We start from the raw sequence: 20,512 nt of genomic DNA, 5'->3' as shown, positions 1-20,512 counted from the left end.
ATCACGGTCACTCTGTGTTGGGTCACGCGTGGCACACTGCCACAGTCTGCCATGTTCTGTGTAACATGTGAGCTGAGCAGGTTCCCACACCAGTATGTATTCTCTGAGCCCCAGGGACTTTGCTTGGTGTGTTCCCCAGTGCCGACGAGCGCCATGCCTGAGGAACAGCTTCACAGTGACAATAGTTAAAACAGCTCAGAACAACTCACTGAAGGTGTGTGATTCCTTGCAGAAACCGAGAAACCAGAACTGATGGAAGAAATTCCTCTAAAAACAACATCTGAGCATGTGAGGAATGTAAATTAATTAATACAATGGTTTTGGAAAGCATCTGGCAGTATTCAGCAAAATTAAAAATGAACACATCTCTTGACTAAGCAACTTGGCTTCTAGGAATGTTTATTACAGAAACAGTATGAGTGCAGGTTCTTAAAGATACATGAGAATACCTGGATTCATGTTAGCACTGGCTGTAACAGCTAAGACTGGGAAACTACCAGGGGGCTGGTTAAGAACAGAGTATTGGTTCTATTAAAATGGTCTGCACCATTAGAAAAAATGCAGGCAGAGGGTCCGGGATTCTGAAATTCCATCAAGTGAAAAGGGTGAGTTCTTACTGGATATCGTCTTTGCAGGCACAACCAAAAAATGCGTGAACAGCAGATAGACTCTTAACAACAGACTAGAAGGCTCAGTCCTCCACAATACCTCCCAGAAGGAGGGTGAGGGAGGCTTCCATGGTCTGTTTACTCATTTGGCATTGCTTGAAATGTTTATAATTCTGGATGCTTTGGTAAAGCATGTGTGGAGTCTCAGTTGTGCTTCCCTGTAAGGTGAGAGTCTTGGTGGGGGAGGGGTAACCTCAAGGAGGAGGGCTCTCAGGTGCTCAGTGGTTAGGCCTGCTTGTTGTGTAGCCTCCGGCTTTTCAAATGGCTTTTACATTTCAGCCTCAGGCTATTCGAAGTGCAATTCCAGCTTTCCTAATTAATTCCTGAAGAAAGGAATGGCAGCACAAAAATCCAGGCCTGCCTTTATCTTTTTAAGTGAGGATAACACCCTGTGACTTCTTCCCACCATCCCTAAGGAAGCAGGAGCCCTGCTGGTGTCTCCCCTGGGCCCTGGCAGCCACCAGGAAATCTCCTCAGATCTGTTTGCGGATCTATGGGAATGAGAGTGGCACCATGTGCAACCAGAGGTCTTGGGAGGGCGGCCCCCTTCCTCCCTCCCTTCCCAGTCCCACCTTGCCACTTTCCAGGCTAACCTCTTTCCCCTGAGGGAAAGTCAGGAGAGCATCGAAGATTCTTCCCCTCTTCCTTCTGGCTAAAAAGAGTAAAGTGTTACTGGTTTTTCATTTTGTTACAGTTTGGATTCTTTTCATCTTTTATTCTAAAGTTGATTAATAATGTAAAGGGAAAGAAGAAAATTATGGAGAGAACTTGCAGTCTAACCATGAACTCACGCGCATAGCCTGAGCCTGCCCAGAGCCCTGATTACATCCACATCCCTGCCCCAACCCCAAAGCGGGAGTTTGGGAAGTCCCAGCCCTCCCTAAACAAAGGGCTTCCTTCCCCAGTGCCCAGGCCTCTGGGGACAGGGGGATCTTTCCAGACCTCGGCAGCCTCCCATGGAGGACAGAACACAGGAAGCCAAGGGAGGCCCTTGGAGACCCTGCCCATCACCGGCTGGGGGTGAGGGGAGATGGGGTACAGGGCTGGGCGTGGGAAGCCACCTCTGGGAGCTGAGAACTGTCCCCCAAACCTTTAGGCCTCAGGAAGGGAGACAGGAGTGAACTACTACTGTTCAAATTCCAGGGTAGAACCATGATGCTGATTTGTGTCAAGACAGAAAGATGAGGCTAAACCTCAAATTTTAACCTAATATGTGAGTTGTTTTATACCTGGTCTTGTTGTGCAAGGCAGAGGCCTGCAGTCACAGTCAGGCCTCCAGTGTCGCTAATCTGAACGGAAACAAACACTCAAGCCCTGCGAGGTAACAACTCTGCAGCCCAGGCCATTTGGGCACGTGATACACAGCCAGTCTGAACTGAGATGGGCTCTAAGTGTACAGTACGCACCGGCGTTTGAAGACTTAATATAAAAAAAGGATGCAAAATACCTTAATAACTGAAAAAACAATGAATACACATTGAAGTGATAATATTTTAGATACTTTGGGCCAAATATGTTAAACTGCTTTTAAAAGTTTTTAAGTAGCTGCGAGAACATGTACAGTCACACGTGGGGCTTGTCTTTGTGGCTCATGTCATGTTACTAGCAGACAGTGGTGCTCTAGAGCATGTGTTTCCAGTAATGGTACCCAGGGTGTCCTGGGTTCTGATTCACTAGGTTTGGGTTGAGACGCAGGAATTAGAGTTTTATGAAGTGTTCTTGGTGATCAAAACAGTATGGTACTGCATAAAAACAGATGCATGATCAATGCAACAGAATAAAGAGCCCCCAGATAAACCCATCATATATACATGAATATATACATATATATATGTATTCATTTAATTTACAACAAAGGAACCAAGACTATATAATGGGAAAGAACATTCTCTGTGATAAACCATCTTAGGAGAAGAGAATAGCCATATACAAGACAACAAAACTGGATCATTGTTTTAGAACATACACCAAAATTAACTCAAAATGGATTAAACACTTGCTAAGGCCTGAACCATCAAACTCCTAGAAGAAAACATAGGCAGTAAACTCCTTGACACTGACTTTTTTTTTTTTTTTCCAGTTTTACTGATGTGTAGTTGATTTACTATGTTGTGGTCATTTCGGCTGTACTTGACATCACTCTTGGTGGTGGTTTTGGTGATTTTTTTAATTGGACACCAAAAGCAAAGGCAACACAAGCAAAAATAGAGAAATGGGACTATATCAAATTAAAATTACTTTGCATATCAAAGGAAAACCATCGACAAAATCAAAGGACAACCTGCTGAATGGGAGAAAATGTTTGTAAATTATGTTTCAAACAAGGGGCTAATATCCAAAATACATAAAGAATCCAGGTAACTCTACAGCAAAAAACCAACCCGATTAAAAAATGAACAACAAAAAAAGACAACTTATAGAATGGGAGAAAACGGTTTCAAACGATGCAACTGACAAGGGCTGAATCTCTAGACTATACAAACAACTTAGACAACTCAACAGCAAAAAAGCTAACAACCCGATTGAAAAATGGGCGAAAGACCTGAATAGACATTTCTCCAAAGAAGATATACAGATGGCCAACAAGCACATGAAACAATGCTCCACATCACTGATTAGTAGAGAAATGCAAATCAAAACTATTACGAGGTACCACCTCACACCAACTGGAATGGCCATCATTAAGAAGTCCACAAATAACAAATGCTGGAGGGGGTGTGAAGAAAAGGGAGCCCTCCTGCACTGTTGGTGGGAATGTCAATTGGTACAACCACTATGGAAAACAGTATGGAGGTACCTTAGAAAACTATAACTATCACAGGACCCAGCAATTCCATTCTTGGGCATATATCCGGACAAAACTTGCCTTGAAAAAGACACATGCACCTGCATGTTCGTTGCAGCACTATTCACAACAGCCAAGACATGGAAACAACCTAAACGTCCACTGACAGGTAAATGGATTAAGAAGATGTGCTATATATACACAATGGAATACTACTCAGCCATAAAAAAGAACAAGATAATGCCATTTGCAGCAACATGGATAGAACCAGAGAGTCTCATACTAAGTAAGTCAGAAAGAGAAAGACGAATACCTTATGATATCACTTATATCTGGACTCTAACATACGGCACAAATGAACTTTTCCACAGAAAAGAAACTCATGGATTTGGAAAACAGACTTGTGGTTGCCAAGCGGAAGGGGGAGGGTGTGGGAGGGACTGGGAATTTGGGGTTAATAGATGCAAACTATTGCCTTTGGAATGGATAAGCAATGAGGTCCTGCTGTATAGCACTGGGAACTATATCTAGTCACTTATGATGGAGCATGATAATGTGAGAAAAGAGAATGTATACATATATGTGTGACTGGGTCACCTTGCTGTACAGTAGAAAATTGACAGAACACTAGTAAGCCAGCTATAATGGAAAAATAAAAATCATCATTTAAAAAAATGAACAGAAGATCTGAGTAGACATTTTTTCCAAGGACAAAATAGGTAACCACCAAATATATGAAAAGACGCTAGACATCACTAATTATCAGAGAAATGCAAATCAGGACCATAAGGATCAATAACCTCATACTTGTCAGAATGGTTATTATCAAAAAGATAAGAAATAACAAGTGTAGGAGAAGAGGGACCTTTGTGTGCTGCTGGTGGGAATGTAAACTGGTGCAGCCACTATGGAAAACAGAACGGGGGTTCCCCCAAAAATTAAAAATAAAACTATCATATGATCCAGCGGTTGCCCTTCTGGATATTTATCCGAAGAAAATGAAATCACCATCTCAAGAAGATATTTGCACCCTCATGTTCACTGCAGCATTACTTAGCAATAGCCAAGATATGGAAACAACCTAAGTGCCTATCAATGGATAAATGGGTAAAGAAGATATGGTATATATACAATGGATCATTATTTGCCATAAAATAGAATGAAATTTTTCCATTTGCAATAACATGGATGGACCCCGAGGGCTTCATGCTAAGTGAAGTAAGACAGAGAAAGACAAACACCATATGCTCTCACTTATACGTGGAGATCAACAATACAAAAAGCAAAATAAAAAGCAAGCTCATAGATACAGAGAACAGACTGGTGGTTGCCAGAGGTGCGGGGGGAGGGGGGGTAGGAGTTGGTGAAATGGGAGAAGGGGGTCAAAAGGTATGAACTTCCATTTGTAAAATAAATAAGTCCTAGAGATGTAACATATAGCACGCAGCCTAGAGTTAATGATGCTGTACTGTATATTTGAACGTTGCTAGGAGAGGAGATCTTAGAAGTTCTCAAGAAATAAAAATTTTTGGTAACTGTGTATGGTGGCAGATGTTAACAAAACTTTTTTTAGTGGCCATTTTGCAATATATACAAATACTGAATCAGCATGTTGTACACCTGAAACTAATATCATGTTATAGGTCCATTTCTGCCAATAAAAAGAGCACCCCGGGTGAGTCTTATTATTGTGCAAATTTGGGAAACTGTTAAGGCAGCTGTGCTCTTCACTGGGGTCTGTGAATGAGCTTCACATGGTCTTGAACACTGAATTTTTATGTAAAATGACACGCATGGGCCCGCTTTTCTTAAGTCTGTAGCTTTCCTCAGATTTTCAGAGGAGGCCTTGAAAAACAAACCATAAAGCTGCTAATCCAAGTCCCTTTGGAACCTCAGCCATTCATGTCCTGTTCCTTCTAGTTTCTAATTCACCTTGGCTTGGCTTTCAGTCAAGAAAGAATTTATATGGTTTGTCTAGGTAATAAGGCTAAATAAGGAGCACTTTACTAGGCTCCACGCAGATGAGAAAGTACAAAGGAAACACTGCATGTTCCATCTGCCCCCTCAGTGGGAATGTGTTCACACAGTGTTTTCTGGAACGCCCAGAGCTGGGTAATCTCTTGTTTTTTTATTCTTAGTAGTATAGGCTCCCATAATTTGAACCTACAGCATCAACTAAGAAGACAAGGCTGGACCTTACTTTTTCTTTCTTTTCTTTTCTTTTTTTTTTGGGGGGGGGTCTTTTGTTATTTTAGGGCCTCAGCCACAGTACATGGAGGTTCCCAGGCTAGGGGCTGAATCGGAGGTGTAGCCACGGGCTCATGCCACAGCCACAGCCACAGCAACATGGGATCTGAGCTGCGTCTGCGACCTACACCTCAGCTCATAGTAATGCAGAATCCCCAACCCACTTGGCAAGGCCAGGGATCGAACCTGCAACCTCATGGATACTATTCAGGTTTGTTAACCACTGAGCCACGACGGGAACTCCAAGGCTGGACCTTTCTATTAGCACATTAACCCATTCTCCCCAACATACTACACATCCTCCCCACCCCCAGCATACACATGGGTTTCAGTTACAGGTCTTTCCACTCCCCAGGATTATTTCTGGCCACAAAGGGTCCCTGAATCTTACTGGAGCCACACAGAGGTGCTTCTTAATCTTTTTTTATCTTTTTTTTTTTTTTTTTTGGTCTTTTTAGGGCCACACCTGCAGGAGTGGAAGTCGAATCGGAGCTATAGCTGCTGGCCTGTGCCACAGCCACAACAATGCAGGATCCAAGCCACATCTGCAACTTATAGCACAGCTCATGGCAACACCGGATCCTTAACCCACCAAGCGAGACCAGGGATCGAACCTGCGTCCTCATGGTTACTAGTCAGATTCAGGAGCCACGACAGGAGCTCTGCTTTGTACCTTTTTAACTGAAGCATAATTGTTGGCAGTGGCATATACACAGGGGATCTGAGAGGCAGACTCGGGAGGCTGGGCAGGGGCCGGCGTTGCAGGCCTCTGCCGAGGTCTTGCTGGTGTGCTCGGGAGCCTGGAAGCAGGACTAGGGGCCATCAGGGTGGAGGCTGCATCCCCCTTAAAATCTAAAGGCCAGCAGCAGGACTTTAACAGCCAAGTCTGAATGAGGAGGCAGGGTGAGAGTCCGGGGCTGATGAGGTGCCGAGTGGCTGTGTGCCCAGCCAGGAAACCTTCCAGAGGAGCTGTATTCAGACCGACTGCAGGGAGTCACGGCCCCGCAGCCCCAGGGCCTGGAATTTCTTAGCGATTGCTCATGACACGCAATTAGTCACCGAGAGAGAACTGTCTGCCTATGTGCTTCCTCTGCCTCACCTTCCATGTCCTTATTAACCCCAACCAGGCCACTGTCTCCACTGTCACTGCTCACGGGGTCACTGCTGATCTTGACGTGGCCACATCCAAAGGTCCCTCTCTGTCCTCACTTTACCTTCTTATCTTACCCGAGCACCTGGATTTCATCCTACCCCTCCAGCCATCCCCTTGGTCGTCTGCCCTGGCTCCTGGCTCCACCTCCTAGTGCTGGTCCTGGACTTGGTCCTGGACCCTACTTTATGCCCCAGCTTTCATTACTGGCTTCACTCCATTTCCATTTTTTCCCCCCCTAAAAACTACATACACGCTAAAAACTTGTACATCTTTTATCTTCAGGCCTTTCCTCAGATCTCCGGATGTGTCTATTCTGCTTAACGGGCATCTCTGATCCAGCAGGTCCAAAGAAGAACCTCTGAGATGGTCCCGCCCATCCACGCATCCTCCCTGGTCAGCAATCGGCAAGGCCATTTTTCTTGGTGCTGACACTGGTCTCAAATCAGCCGTAGCCCTTCCCTCGGCATCCACTCAACAGCAACCCCATGGACCATATGGATGCCATTCCTACACCATCATCCAGGGCCAAGCTGCCATCATGTCTTGCCTGGACAACCACGGGACCCTCCTAATTTGGTTTCTCTGCTTTACCTTTATACCCTGTAGTCAAGTTTCCACAGAGCGGCTAGAAGAGCTTTTTTGTATGACAGATCATATCATTGCCTTGTATTTAGAATAAAGCCTGTGGTCTTACTTGGACTGTGAGGCCCTGCTTGACCTAGTCTTTTGGTGATGCCCTCCCCCTCGCACCCTGGAATTCCTTCCATTCTTAGAGTGTGCCAGGCTTTTTCCCACAACAACCCCAGGCATCAGTCCCCTCCACTTGGCTACTTTCCCTCCTTCTCATCTCAGCTTAAATGTCACCTCCTCAGAGAAGCCCACCCTGATCACCCATCTTAATCTCCCAGAGTTATGACACCCAGCACCTAGCAGCTTGTCATTTCCTCACTATTCACTGCAATCAATATTTGATTTTTTTAGAAAAGAAAAAATTCTTCACAGTGACTACATCATGTGAGGCATAACGACTTATCTTTTAGAAAATTCAGCCGGCAGTAACAGCCACCTCTAAGCCCTTTACAAGGATGAAGTTCCTTCGTCTTCCCAAGCCTTAGAAGTTGGGACTTATTAGTATTCTAGTTTTCTAGATGAGGCACTTGAGATGCAGCAAAGAGACTTGCCAGTCTACCCACAGAGCTGGGGCGCACACAGGGGTCTGCCCGGGAGCCTGCTCCTCAGCATCTTGCTGAAGTATGCTGATCCATAAAGAGCAGACACTGGAGTGGGAGACAGAGCCCTCCAGTCAAGAGCCCAGGCCCGTGGAACTAAGAAGGGGTGTCGCACAGAAGGACGTGATGCAGATGTTGTGCCAGGGAGAGTTTGCCAGGGGCGGAAGCGAGATGGTAGCCCAGACCTCCCTGTCCAGACATGATTCCCGCCCATCTGCATGCCGCAGCCTTGCCCTCCTGCGGGGTGCTCTGATGTTCTCCATCCCTCTGCTTTTCTGGGATCCTGGGGAAGGCCTTCTGGAATATGGGGGGAATGAAAGAAATGAAAAGAAATCTCAGTTACCCAAGCAACGCCCACCTCAACTCCCGGGCTAGTACTCGTCTCTCCCTGTGCCCTGGGAGGCCGGCTCTGGAGCTTAGCCATTTATTTACGTGCTAATGAACTCAGGCACACTTGGTATTCCATTAACGTCCTGCAGACCCCTGTGCATTTGTGGAATGCTAAGCACAACTTCCACTGCCTGATTGCTGTTGTAAATCAGCCACATAGGAGGAATCAGCAAGTGCACGTTTAATAAAGCAGCACCTTTAAAAATAATGGTCCTACTAATAAGATGGTGAAGATTCTGCTGCGTGTTTGCTCAGCGGGTGCTCCCTCTTTAAAAGGACCCCAACCAGTTCCCATTTCATTCCACTATGTGTATGGCACAAAAACATGATTAATCCTTAGCTGCTCAAACAAGGGTCTGTCTGTGCCATGCTGCCTCTCACGGCCCTATTTCTAGAGCTAGGCCAATGGCTTTGGAACACGGACATGGATTTGAACTCAAGGAAGCTGGATGTGGTTTGTTTGAAGGCCCTCTGACAACCACATGGTCTGTGGGCACTGATGGGTGGTGAGTCTGTACCATCAGGGGCTCAGAGAAGAGGTGACAGAGGAGGGTCAGGAAGATGAGTGTCCTGCTGGAGGCGATGAGGAGGAGGGCCTGCAGGGTCGGGGAGCCGGGACAGGCGGGGGACAGAGCAAAGGCGTGCTCTCGGAAAGATGAACATCTGCCTGAATCTGGACCACGGATTCCGTGAATAGACACGTGAAATACAGGCTAGCAAATTACGTTAGGGACCTACGGGGGATCTTAAAGGCCAAGCCACTGCAGGTCTGTCTGTCTGTCTGCAGAGCCACACGATCAGAAGTGTGTTTTAAGATATCTTTGGTGGCGTGCTCCTGTGAGGGAATGCTGCAGACGTAATTAAGGCCCCAAACAGCTGATCTTCAGGTAAGATTATTCTGGGTAGACCCGGTCTAATTAGGTGAGTCCTTCAACAGGACTGGGCTCTTCCTGGAAAGAGATTTGAAGCAGGAAAAGGATCTGATGAGAGGGAGGGGCTTGCTGCCCTGAGGATCAGGGAGACTGTGCAGGAGACTTTCAGGAGGCCTCTGGGAGCTGGGAGTTGCCTCTGGGAGCTGGGAGTTGCCTCTGGACAAGAGCCAGCAAAAAAAAAAAAAAAAAAAAAAGAGATGTCAGCCCAACAACCACAAGGACCTAACTTCTGCCATCACAGAATGAGCTTGGAAGCTGATTCTTCACAAGAGCTTCCAGATGAGAACACGGCCTTGAATGCAGCCTCTCAAGCCCCTAGGCAGGGAAGCCAGCCATGCTGGGCCCAGGTTTCTGACCCATGGAAACTGAGTTAATGAATGGGCTCTATTTATTTATGTATTTATTTTTTGCTTTTTTTTAGGGCTTTTTTTTTTTTTTTTTTTTGAGATTGGCTCTGGTGTTCTGCACTGACGCTAATCCTTTTTCTTTTTTTTTTTTTGGCTTTTTAGGACCGCACCTACAGCATATGGAGGTTCTCAGGCTAGGGGTCGAATCGGAGCAGCAGCTGCCTGCCCATACCACAGCCAGAGCAACACAGATCCAAGCCGCATCTGCAACCTATACCATAGCTCACAGCAATGGCGGATCCTTAACCCACTGAGCGAGGCCAGGGATCGAACCTGCATCCTCATGGATACCAGTTAGATTCGTTTCCGCTGCGCCAGAACAGGAACTCCCAGAATGGGCCTTGTTTTAAGCTGCAAAACTTGTGGTAATTTGTTGCTTGGCAACAGAACACTTTTAGGACCGTACCCACCAGATTCCCATCGTGTGAGGTTACTCCGTGACCTTGAAAGACACCCCCCCCACCCCCCCTTTTATACAGTTATTCTCAGGAGCTCTGGGATCACCTTCCCAAGAGTTTCTCCAGAGCTCTGCTCCCTGCACAGCCACCTTCTCCAGCTTGCCTTCCCCCTTCTTCCCAAACATATTGAAGGGGGTGCCTCCTTGCTTTGAAAACTTTTCTTCTCTTGGTTTCAGTGCTGCCCCTGTGGGTGGAGGTGGGATCCCTTCGCTGGCAATTTAAGCAATTTGCCCAGCAGTGGAGGCCCATGGGCTGGGTGACTGGGGTTCCCCCCCATTCCATCCCTTTGAACTCTGAGACACCCTCATGTGCCCTCCTGCCTGTGCCTGACCCACACCCAACAGGGCCACGTCCAGGTTCTCCAGAGCTGGCCTCCACGGCCACACTGATCAGACGGGGCCCGCCTGCCCCCATGTCGTCTTACAGGGATCTGACCCGCAGCCCCCTCCTGGCAGCGACTCGCTTGTTACTCATCAGAGAGATAAAAGGAGGCCTCAGGGCCCCTCCTCTGCTGGAGTCGGGCACATCCTGTCCCCAGGCGGAGGGGCGCTGCGGTTTGCTGACTGCCTTCACTTCGTATTTTACAGAACTGTCTGGCACGGGCAGACACAGGTGGCAGAGCCCAGGGCCTTGAAGGGCTCAGCAGCTCCCTGAAGACCCCTGGTGAGCCTGTGACTAAATGAGCACAATCTCTTGCAGGCAAAGGACAGCCGTTCTTAGGATCATGTGGGGTCGTGCGAGTTGCCACGTCACAGCCCTTTCCTGACCCCTCTCTGAGGCCCAGCACCGAGAGGCCCAGCGTCCTTACCTTTTAACCACAACCTGGGGACTGTGCATCTGGGAAAGTCTGTCCCCACTGCCAGCACGTCACATGCCCTCGGCATTTGGTGGCTGCCTGCCAGGGGCACAGCGGAATGAGCTCGCCCAGACCATGCACAGCACAGTGGGTCCAGGTGAAGGTGAGCTCACACGAGCAGGCTCAACTCACACTCAGCTGCACGTAAACCTCTGCCAGCAGAGAAGGCAGAGAGTGAGAATTCCCCACGGCTCGCTGTGTGACTTTGGGAAACTGCTCAGCCTTGCTGTGCCTGTCTCCCGCAGCCCACATCATATGGAGAACACCACCTGCTCCTGGCCGTCTCCTAAGCACATGCTGGAGATGAAGTATCCCAGCCAAGCTGGGGTCCCGAGGGCAGGCTACACAAATACCGCGTGAGTACAAAGATGACGTCTTTCTGGTAATTCCCTCTCCTTAACTGCATTTTTATAGTTCGCCTCCTAAGGGGAAAGGTGGTTCAATTAAATTTTACTAGGACCTCGGGTAAGAGGGATCCGGGATGGATTTTGGAAGGGTTTTGGAGCGCGTAGCCGGTGCAGGCAATGGCGAAGACAAGGTACCCTGACAAGAAAACTCCTCATGTGCAAGACTGGAAACCTGGCCATCCAGATGGGCTTTGATGGCCACGCCGGAGCCAACAAACCACAACAAACGTTCACGGAAGTGGAGGGGACAGAATCACAGTAGATGGGTGTTAGATGGTACATGTGTAACTACATCGAGGTCTGGTTCTGTTCCAAACAGAAGAAGGATGGGGGACAGGCACCCTGAGAGAGCAAAGTTGGGGGGCAGGGGTCTGACCAAGGCTCTGGCCTGTCTGGGTGTTGGGGAGACTGGGCTGGGACAGGACAGTAACCGGAACCAGTGGCTGGAGTGTCACGAGGCACCGTCCCTCAGGGCGCTCCTCCCGAAAAGACCACCACCCAGCCTCTGCCCACCGCCCCCAGTCCTCACCTGCTCCCTTCAGTCTGGTTCCCCCAGTCCACAACTTTGAGGTTTGGAACCAGGCTTTCCCAAGGAAGGGCTATTTCTCAAAATTCTGGGAAGAATCCCTCCCCGGATTCAGCTACTAGCTCAGTGGTGATTTAAGACCTTCCAAGAAGGCATTGGTTTCCATTTGATTTGAAAAATAAAAACACCCCCCAACCTCAGCCCTCAGGTGTCTGTATTATATACCCTCATGAAATGATGATTCCAGCTCCTGGGCTGTATTTACAGGATAATTATGTTATTTTCCTTTCTCTTGTAGCTCTGCGGGTTGTTTCCTGGCTCCGTATCTTGGGGCCTTGATTAGAAATCCATGCTAACCGACTTAAGGCTGGTTATTGGAAATCCATTGTGACTGACAGAACAAATGCAGTCTCTTTATGTTGAGTCAGCAGAACCTGCATCCTGCTTGTGCCAGCGAAAGCCTCTGAGGTTCGGGGAACTTGAAACATGCGGGGGCTTAGCTTACAGAGACAACATCCAAATGGCTCCCTGTTGGAGGCAGGGGGTGGTGTGCATCCCGCGTTTCTGGCGCAGTCACAACATTAGGATGAGCCGAGGGCATTTCCCCCTGCAGTTTCTCTCTTCCTGCTTCTAGCAAAGCGATTACCATTTAACCACATGGCCAGAGGCGCTGGCAGTGTAAAAACTGAGCTATTACAACTTGGAAGGCAAGACAAAAAGTAAGTGGCAGTGAGTAAATCGGAAGAGCAGTGAGGCTCCCCACAAGGCAGCCTCAGATCCCCCCTCAGCCTGGAGGCCACCCCATAAAATAAACAGCCCCGGCCAGACCAAGATAGCAGCTTGAGCAGAAACTGTAGCCCTCCTACCCCAGAGCCCCCAAAATAACGGGAAACGTATTAAACAACAACAAAAAAAAACCCTTAAGCATAATGGAAACCAAGTGAGTGCTCTCTGTCTGCCAGAAACCATGAGCAATCATAAAAAAGGAAGGGCAGATTTTTGTCCCCCCCCCCTTTTTTTTGGTCTTTTTGTCTTTTTAGGGCTTTGCCAGTGGCATTCCCAGGCTAGGGGTCCAATTGGAGCTGTAACCACTGGCCTACACCACAGCCACAGCAACACAGGATCCAAGCCGTGTCTGCAATCTACACCACAGCGCATGGCAACACCGGATCCTTAACCCACTGAGCGAGACCGGGGATTGAACCCTCATCCTCATGGATGCTAGTCAGGTTCGCCAAGCACTGAGCCATGATGGGGACTCCTGATTTTTGTCCTTTTTGAAAAGGGAAACCACCACCCTAAATGCACAGAGAAGAAAGCTGTGGCAATAGGAAGAAGGGGACGCAGAGGGGCTGCAAACCAGAGGGGCCGGCCATCAGAACGGAAGGGGACCAGATGCTTGGGTCAGATACACCGCCTAGAGAGCTGTCGTCAGCCAGGGGAAGCAGAGAGGCCAGAAAGGCGAGCTTGAGCTGAGGCCAAGAAAGAGTCACACAACTCAACCCCAGAAGCGCACATGCAGGCAAACCGTTAATACAGCAGGCAAAATTGCATTTCAGAATAAGTGTCATAAACATCCTCAGAGAGATGCAAGAAGATATCACTGCACAGGAGAGGAGAGGTTTCATCACCAAACTAAACTCACCCCATCAGCCAAACGCCATGATGGCTCTAGCTGAGGAAGAGCTGAGTGAGCTGGAAAACAGAGTTGAAGACCTCTCTCCCCCAGAACCGTGTTATTTGACGGGGCGGCCACAGCCATGCAAGCTACTGAACCCTGGACATAGTGGCTGCTTTGAATCTGAGATGTGCTGAAAGTAAATTTACCAAATTTACGGTGGATTTTGAAAATACAGGGAAAAAATTGGAAGAAGATAAGCTATCTCGTTCATATCCTGAAAAAATATTGATTTACATACAGATGTGGTATTTTAGGTACATTGGGTTGCACAAGCTCTTAAAGTGGCTTGTACCTGTTTCTTTTTACTGTTTTAATGTGGCTTCTAGAACATTTAAAATGACGGTGCAGTTTGCACTGCACATCTACTGGGCAGCCCGGCTCTAGTATAGGGTGCAGAGTGTGGGGAGAGTATGAAAAGTTAGGATATAGAAGACAGATCTGGAAGGGATGGAGAGGAAGAAACACTGTCACAACAGGGGGACGTTGTCTGCGAGTGAAAGCGATGAGGCCCCCTGACTGGAGAGAGCCAGGGATGCAGACATTCTCACTAAAGCTGGAAACCACATTAAGATGTTTAGTGGTGGTGGCTGCTTTTTCCCTTCAGTCAACTGAATTATCTTTATATTTCAAGAATATAAAAGACATGTAAAGCAGCCAAAGAAAGTGTTAAAAATTCCCTAAAGGTCCGGAGTTCCTGTCATGGTGCAGTGGTTAACAAATCTGACTAGGAACCATGAGGTTGCAGGTTCGATCCCTGGCCTTGCTCAGTGGGTTAAGGATCTGGCGTGGCCGTGAATTGTGGTGTAGGTCGCAGATGTGGCTCTGATTCCGCATTGCTGTGGCTCTGGTGTAGGTTATAGCTCCGATTCGACCCCTAGCCTGGGAATCTCCATATGCCATGGGAGTGGCCCTAGAAAAGGCAAAAAGACCAAAAAAAAAAAAAAAATCCCTAAAGATCCAACAAAATTTGCAATATTCTATCCTCGTGATACCCAAAGATGCCTGTTTTGATTGTCACCACTTAACACGGTCCTGAGGTTCTAGCCAAAGCCCTACCACAACCAAAAATCAAAGACAGAGACTTTTTCTCTCTGCAGGTGAAATGACTGTCTACTCTCCTTGTAAACCCCCTCCCTGACCTCCGGGCCCGGGCCAGGTTTCCTCCATGCACCCCCCTCACCCCCCACCCAGGCAGCCCGTAATGCTCTGCGGGGAGCGGACGTCAGCGGCCAGGAGAACCGAGGAGCAAGCCATCACTCCTGGAATAGGTGCCCATCGGGGCGGCAGGCAGGGTGCTTACCGACGGATGGCGTTGGCGAACTCTGCAGCCAGCTCGCTGTCACTGCACGCCGTCCTTAGTTCAGCCAGAGACAGAGCTGGGGAGGTGGCATCAGCACACTCCTGAGGACAGCAAACACACCCGGGTTAGGGCTGGGGCCGGGCCAGGGCACCCACAGGAGGGGTCAGGAGGGGACAGGGCAGCGGGTGTCCCCACATCTGGGGCGATGATGACCTCTTAGCGCCTCGCTGAGCCAGGCACTAGTCTGAGCCCTGCCCACATGTTCCCTCATCTACTCCTTGTGATGACCCTCTGAGGCAGACAGACACCATCGTCATCCCCTCCCCAAGGAGAGGTCAGCAGCTAGGACACGGCGGAACCAGAGTTCCAATCCAGGTCGGCTGGCTCTAGGTCTGTGCCCTGCACCACTGGGTTCAGCCTCTTGTAACTCATGACAGACAAGTGGGAAATACATGTGAGTGTCCTGTGTCATCCCTCCCCCCGCCCCACAGTCCCTGGGGAGAAAGCAATCATGTCTAGAGTGAGGGATTTAGGGTGTGCAGGGTAAGCATCTAGATAACCCTGCAAAGGAGGAGGAGACCAGAAGTGCACCCCCACGATTAGCATTAGACTGGAACGTGGACATCATCTAAACCAAAGCCTCTCCTTTTACAGATGAGGAAACCTAAGAGCCAGAAGCTCTCAAAGGAGTCCAGGCTATGCATGAATCAACGATCATACCCCTTAGAGGGCTCTACTTTCTCTGCATACAGCCAGAGGGCAGCTGCCATGCTGTGTGGTAAAGTGGCCCGGGGACAGCGCCATCTGAGAGTGTACTCAGAAACACCCTTATGGAGAAGCAACTACAGCCCTGGTTTGAGAACAAAAAGCCCGTGATCTGTTACATGAGACAGAATGTACACAGGGAGATACAAGGCAGGATGCATCCAGAGCTAGAAGTCCAGATGGCAGGAGGGCACTGGGTCTCCTCTGCCCTCTGGTAGGGAAGTGCCACCACATCCGGGCTGCCGTGTAGGAGGCAGCAACATCTCAACACCCTGCCCTCTGCCGCCCCTGCTTTCCCTCAGTCCTCTCCATCCAGTGCCCTGTGGAGCCCAGCCCCCATGGACCAGCCCTGTGAGGTTAACATTTCATAGGACTCCTAAATAATACAAATAAAAACAGGAGTTTCTGTTGTGGCTCACTGGGTTACGAACCCAACTAGTATCCATGAGGATGTGGGTTCAATCCCTGGCCTCGCCCAGTGAACTCTGGATCTGGTGTTGCCATGAGCTGTGGAGCAGGTCGCAGACATGGCTTGCATCCTGGCTGTGGTGTAGGCCAGCAACTACAGCTCCTATTCGACCCCTAGCCTGGGAACCTCCATGTACCATGGGTGTGGCCCTAAAACAAACAAACAAACAAACAAACAAAAAGACTCCTTACAGACAGAGGACAGCTTTGTCTCCCCAGGTGCCTCTCAACAAACAGGGCTGGTAAGCTCTGCTGCAAGAACTAAGAACTAAGAAAACCAAACTAAGGCAAGAACTAAGAAAACCAAATGTAACTTGCTTGGGCGGGATTTGGGACCCAGCTTGTTGGCTGGAGGGCAGTTTTAAAACAAGCACGACACTCCCCCTTGCGGAGCAAGAGTGGGTGTTCTAGATCCCGAATTGGCTTGCCACCTATTATTATAAAGCCTGAAGAGTAAGAATTGTTTTCCTATTTTTAATATTTTATTTTATTTTATTTTTTGATTTTTAGGGCCACACCTGCGGCATATGGAGGTTCCCAGGCTAGGGGTCCAATTGGAGCTGTCACTGCCCGCCTAAGCCACAGCCACAGCAACGCCAGATCCCAGCGGTGTCTGTGACCTACACCACAGCTCATGGCAACGCCAGATCCCCAATGCACTGAGTGAGGCCAGGGATGGAACCAGCGTCTTCATGGATACTCGTCAGATTCGTTTCCGCTGTGTCACAATGGGAACTCCCTTTTTTTTTTTTTTCTATTTTTTAAATGGTGAAAAAAAATCCAAGGCAAGTTTTGTGTTATGAAATTCCAATCTCAGCATCTGTTAATAACGTGTTAGCACACAGCCTCTGTGTCCGGATGGTCTCTGCCTTTGCAGCACAATTCTGCACTGGCAAAGCTAGGTAGTGGCGGCAGAGTCTGTATGACTCCCAAACCCTACAATATTGACTCTCTGGCCTTTTACAGTTTCCCAGCCCCTGCTCCAGACTGCCTGCCTCATCTAGCAACAAATAAGGGCAAATGAATAGCCCAGAAGGGAGACAGTATGGATATAGTAAATGGATCTGATTTCTGAAAGACCAAATAATCAGTTTACTCTAATTTCATTACCTGAACAACACAGGGTACTCTTGTAAAGCTCTTCACTCAAATATAAAAAAATAAAAATAAGATCATCTGGCCTTTTCCGTCCAAGAGATCTCTGTACTTTGAAGCCACTCCACAAAACACAGCGCTTCCCCCGCTCAAAATCAATACTAAGAACCAGGTGGAAATGCTCAGTTCATGGCATTCTGGCGAGAGCCTAGCAAGTCCATTTCCGCCACACCCTAAGCACACACATATAATCACTGGAGCTCTGTCTCTCGGTCTCTGGCCCAAGTGACTGCTAATAAACTCAACAGGCTCTCCAAAGAGTCTGAAGCTGTTAGCAATGAACAGAAAACCCAATCTCCCCAAGCCCCAGGTCCTTCTCTGCTCACCTCACCCAGACCCCTCAGGCCCTGGGGAACAAGATTTCAGGGTGCACCCAACACGGTGACCTTTCCAAAAGCCCAGACCATGTCACATCCCCTATTGCAAAAGTCCCTCAGTGATTGCTCTAGGTCCTGGGCTGGCCTCTCAGCCCATGGATCGCCTCCTCCCTCCAGGCCGTGGGGGCATGCCATCCATTGGCCTAGGGCGGACTTCCTCATCTGCCCCGGCCCTCCTCATTGGCCTAGCGCCCACTCTCCACTGGGTCTCTGTTCAGGAAACCTGTCCTGAATCTCCAAATCTGGATTCTGGGTCTGGGCTGTGGCCTTCCCTTCCCCTAGGCATCGATCCTTGCTCTCAGGACACAATGTCCTTGTATTGAGAACATCTGTTTGCCCATCGGCATCCTGCATTGGAATCCTAACTCCTGGAACTGCCCCTGGCACTTGGGCCAAATCACATCCATCAGGTGAATGGATGACTGAGAAGCAGCTGGGGACTTGGGAGAGCAGCCCAGCTGGTGTTACAGCGTGGACTCCCTTGGGGCCTTCAGAGGTGAGAGGTGGGTGGCTGTGGCCTCTGTGGAGCACAGTTCTTAGCTGTTTGGGAGGTGACCGTTCACTGCCACACAGCATCGGCAAGTTGCTTTCTTTGCAGATATACACCCCTCTCTCTCATGGAGACACCCCTGCCCCTTGGCCACGAGGACCAGCACGTCATTAGACCAGCACGTCAGTGCACGCCCATGAGTCCTGGGCCCAAGATAAACCAGAGTTAGGAGAAGCTGGCATTAATAAGGAACAGAAAGCCCGAGGCACAGAATTCCAGCACCCTGGGATGAGGGATATCTTTCTTGAGGGTCTAGAGTATTTTTTTCCTCTAATGCAGTGTTTGGAAATATTCAGAGATACAGGCTGATATGGAATGAGCTTGGATTCTAGAAAAAAATGGCTTGTGGGCTAATGACAGCATCAGTCTGCAAGATGCTATCAGCCACAGCCCACTGTGGTACCCTCTGGGCAATCAGGCTTCGCTTTCCTCCCCTCTGCCTTAGCTGCTTCCTGCCTCCACCTCACGGAAGTTGAGGAGGAGCCAGAGCAGAGAAGAAGGGCCCGTCAGCCAGATTGGGGTTACATCCTGAATCTTCCCTTTATTAGCTGTGAGACCCCCTCACTTCTTTTAAACTTCATTTTCGTCATGTAAGTGGGGATAAGCCTTCCTTCCTTAGAGCTGTGAGACTTAAGGGAGATGACAGATGCAGTGACCGGTCCCAGTGATCAATAAGGACAGTCACTGTGTGATGTGGGACGGCTGGAGGTGGAGCCAGAACCAGATTCCTGGACCACCACACAGATCACTCCCTGCTAAGACAGGCATCTGTGAAAACGTTTTACCTGTTACAAAAAGTGAGATTATTTTTTGGAAAAAAAAAAAATGTAGATTTGGGGTATGCCCCTTTGTGGCTCAGTGGTTAACGAACCCGACTAGGATCCATGAGGATGTGGGTTCAATCTCTGGCCTTGCTCAGTGGGTTAAGGATCCAGCATTGCTGTGAGCTGTGGTGTAGGCTGGCAGCTGTAGCTCTGATTCTACCCCTGGCCTGGGAACTTCCATGTGTCGCAGGTGCGGCTTTAAAAAGCAATAATACGGAGTTCCTGTTGTGGCTCAGTGGTTAACGAATCCGACTAGGAACCATGAGGTTGCAGGCTTTACTCAGTGGGCTAAGGATCCAGCGTTGCCATGAGCTGTGGTGTGGGTCACAGACGCGGCTTGGATTGCGCACTGCTATGGCTCTGGCATAGACCCTAGCCTGGGAATCTCCATATGCTGCTGGTGCAGCCCTAAGACAAAAAGACACATACATACAAAGCAATAATAATAATGATAATAAAATGGAGATATGCCAACAAGGAAGCTGAGGCAAAGGGCAGTGAGGACGGCAGAAGATGAGCCCGAGCCCTGGGTCCCCGCACCCCTACCTTGCCAGCCTTGTCCTTGCCGCCACTGCTGGTGGAGCTGAGGGACCGCGTGCGCTGCTCCTTCTGCTCCTCCACCTCGGACTTCAGGTGCTCGATGTGCACCAGGTAGGCCTGCTCCTGGGCCTCCCGTGTGCTCAGCTTCAGCTCCAGGGCCTTCTTCTCTTTCTCCAGGAGGTAGAGCTGGGCCTTCAGCTCGGCCATCTCTTCCTGCAGGGAACAGAGCACACGAGGGCTGAGAGCAGGGCTGGGCATGGAAAGGGGGGGGGTCTCTGGCCACCACCCACAGCCCCACAGGAGGTATCACTCATAGTGGCAGAGAAAATGGCCCGGAGGAGACTAGATGGCTGTCTGCACGTCTGTAGGACTGATGTGGGCCCCGAGCCACACGCTCTTCACTCTGCACCAGAACAGAGATAAGCGGGTAGAAGTTACAGGCAAGCACATCTTGGTTCACTATGAGGAAGATTACAAGGAAAACCTTTCTCTCTTTTTTTCTTGCTCTTTAGGGCTGCACCCATGGCACATGTGAGTTTCCAGGCTAGGGGTTCAATTGCAGCCGCAGCCGCTGGCCTGCGCCACAGCCACAGCAACATGGGATCCATGTCTGTGACCTACACAGCAGCTCATGGCAATGCCGGATCCTTCATCTGCTGAGCGAGGCCAGGGATCGAACCAGCGTTCTCATGGACACTAATTGGGTTTGCCACCGCTGAGCCACACTGGGAACTCCAAGGAAAACCTTTCCAACAACTAGAATATCCTGCCCCCGCTTTCCCTGTGGTCACACC

General features: G+C 49.1%; 1 protein-coding gene across 2 annotated transcripts in view; it reads right to left on the bottom strand.

The window, feature by feature from the left end:
- The window catches only part of LOC125126224 (colorectal mutant cancer protein), a 337,404-nt gene that overhangs the window by 4,437 nt on the left and 312,455 nt on the right, over positions 1-20,512 (bottom strand). For both annotated transcript variants that reach the window (XM_047778410.1, XM_047778409.1), the window contains exons 14-15: positions 19,725-19,931; positions 15,040-15,140 (exon numbers count right to left, since the gene is read on the bottom strand). In XM_047778410.1, coding sequence (XP_047634366.1) covers positions 15,040-15,140; positions 19,725-19,931 — 308 coding nt within the window. The remainder of the gene's footprint in view (positions 1-15,039; positions 15,141-19,724; positions 19,932-20,512) is intronic.

This window comes from Phacochoerus africanus, chromosome 4, assembly GCF_016906955.1.
Source record: "Phacochoerus africanus isolate WHEZ1 chromosome 4, ROS_Pafr_v1, whole genome shotgun sequence".
Taxonomy (NCBI): Eukaryota; Metazoa; Chordata; class Mammalia; order Artiodactyla; family Suidae; genus Phacochoerus; species Phacochoerus africanus.
The sequence above is the reverse complement of the archived record's forward strand: the minus strand, read 5'-3'. Positions and strand labels throughout refer to the sequence as shown.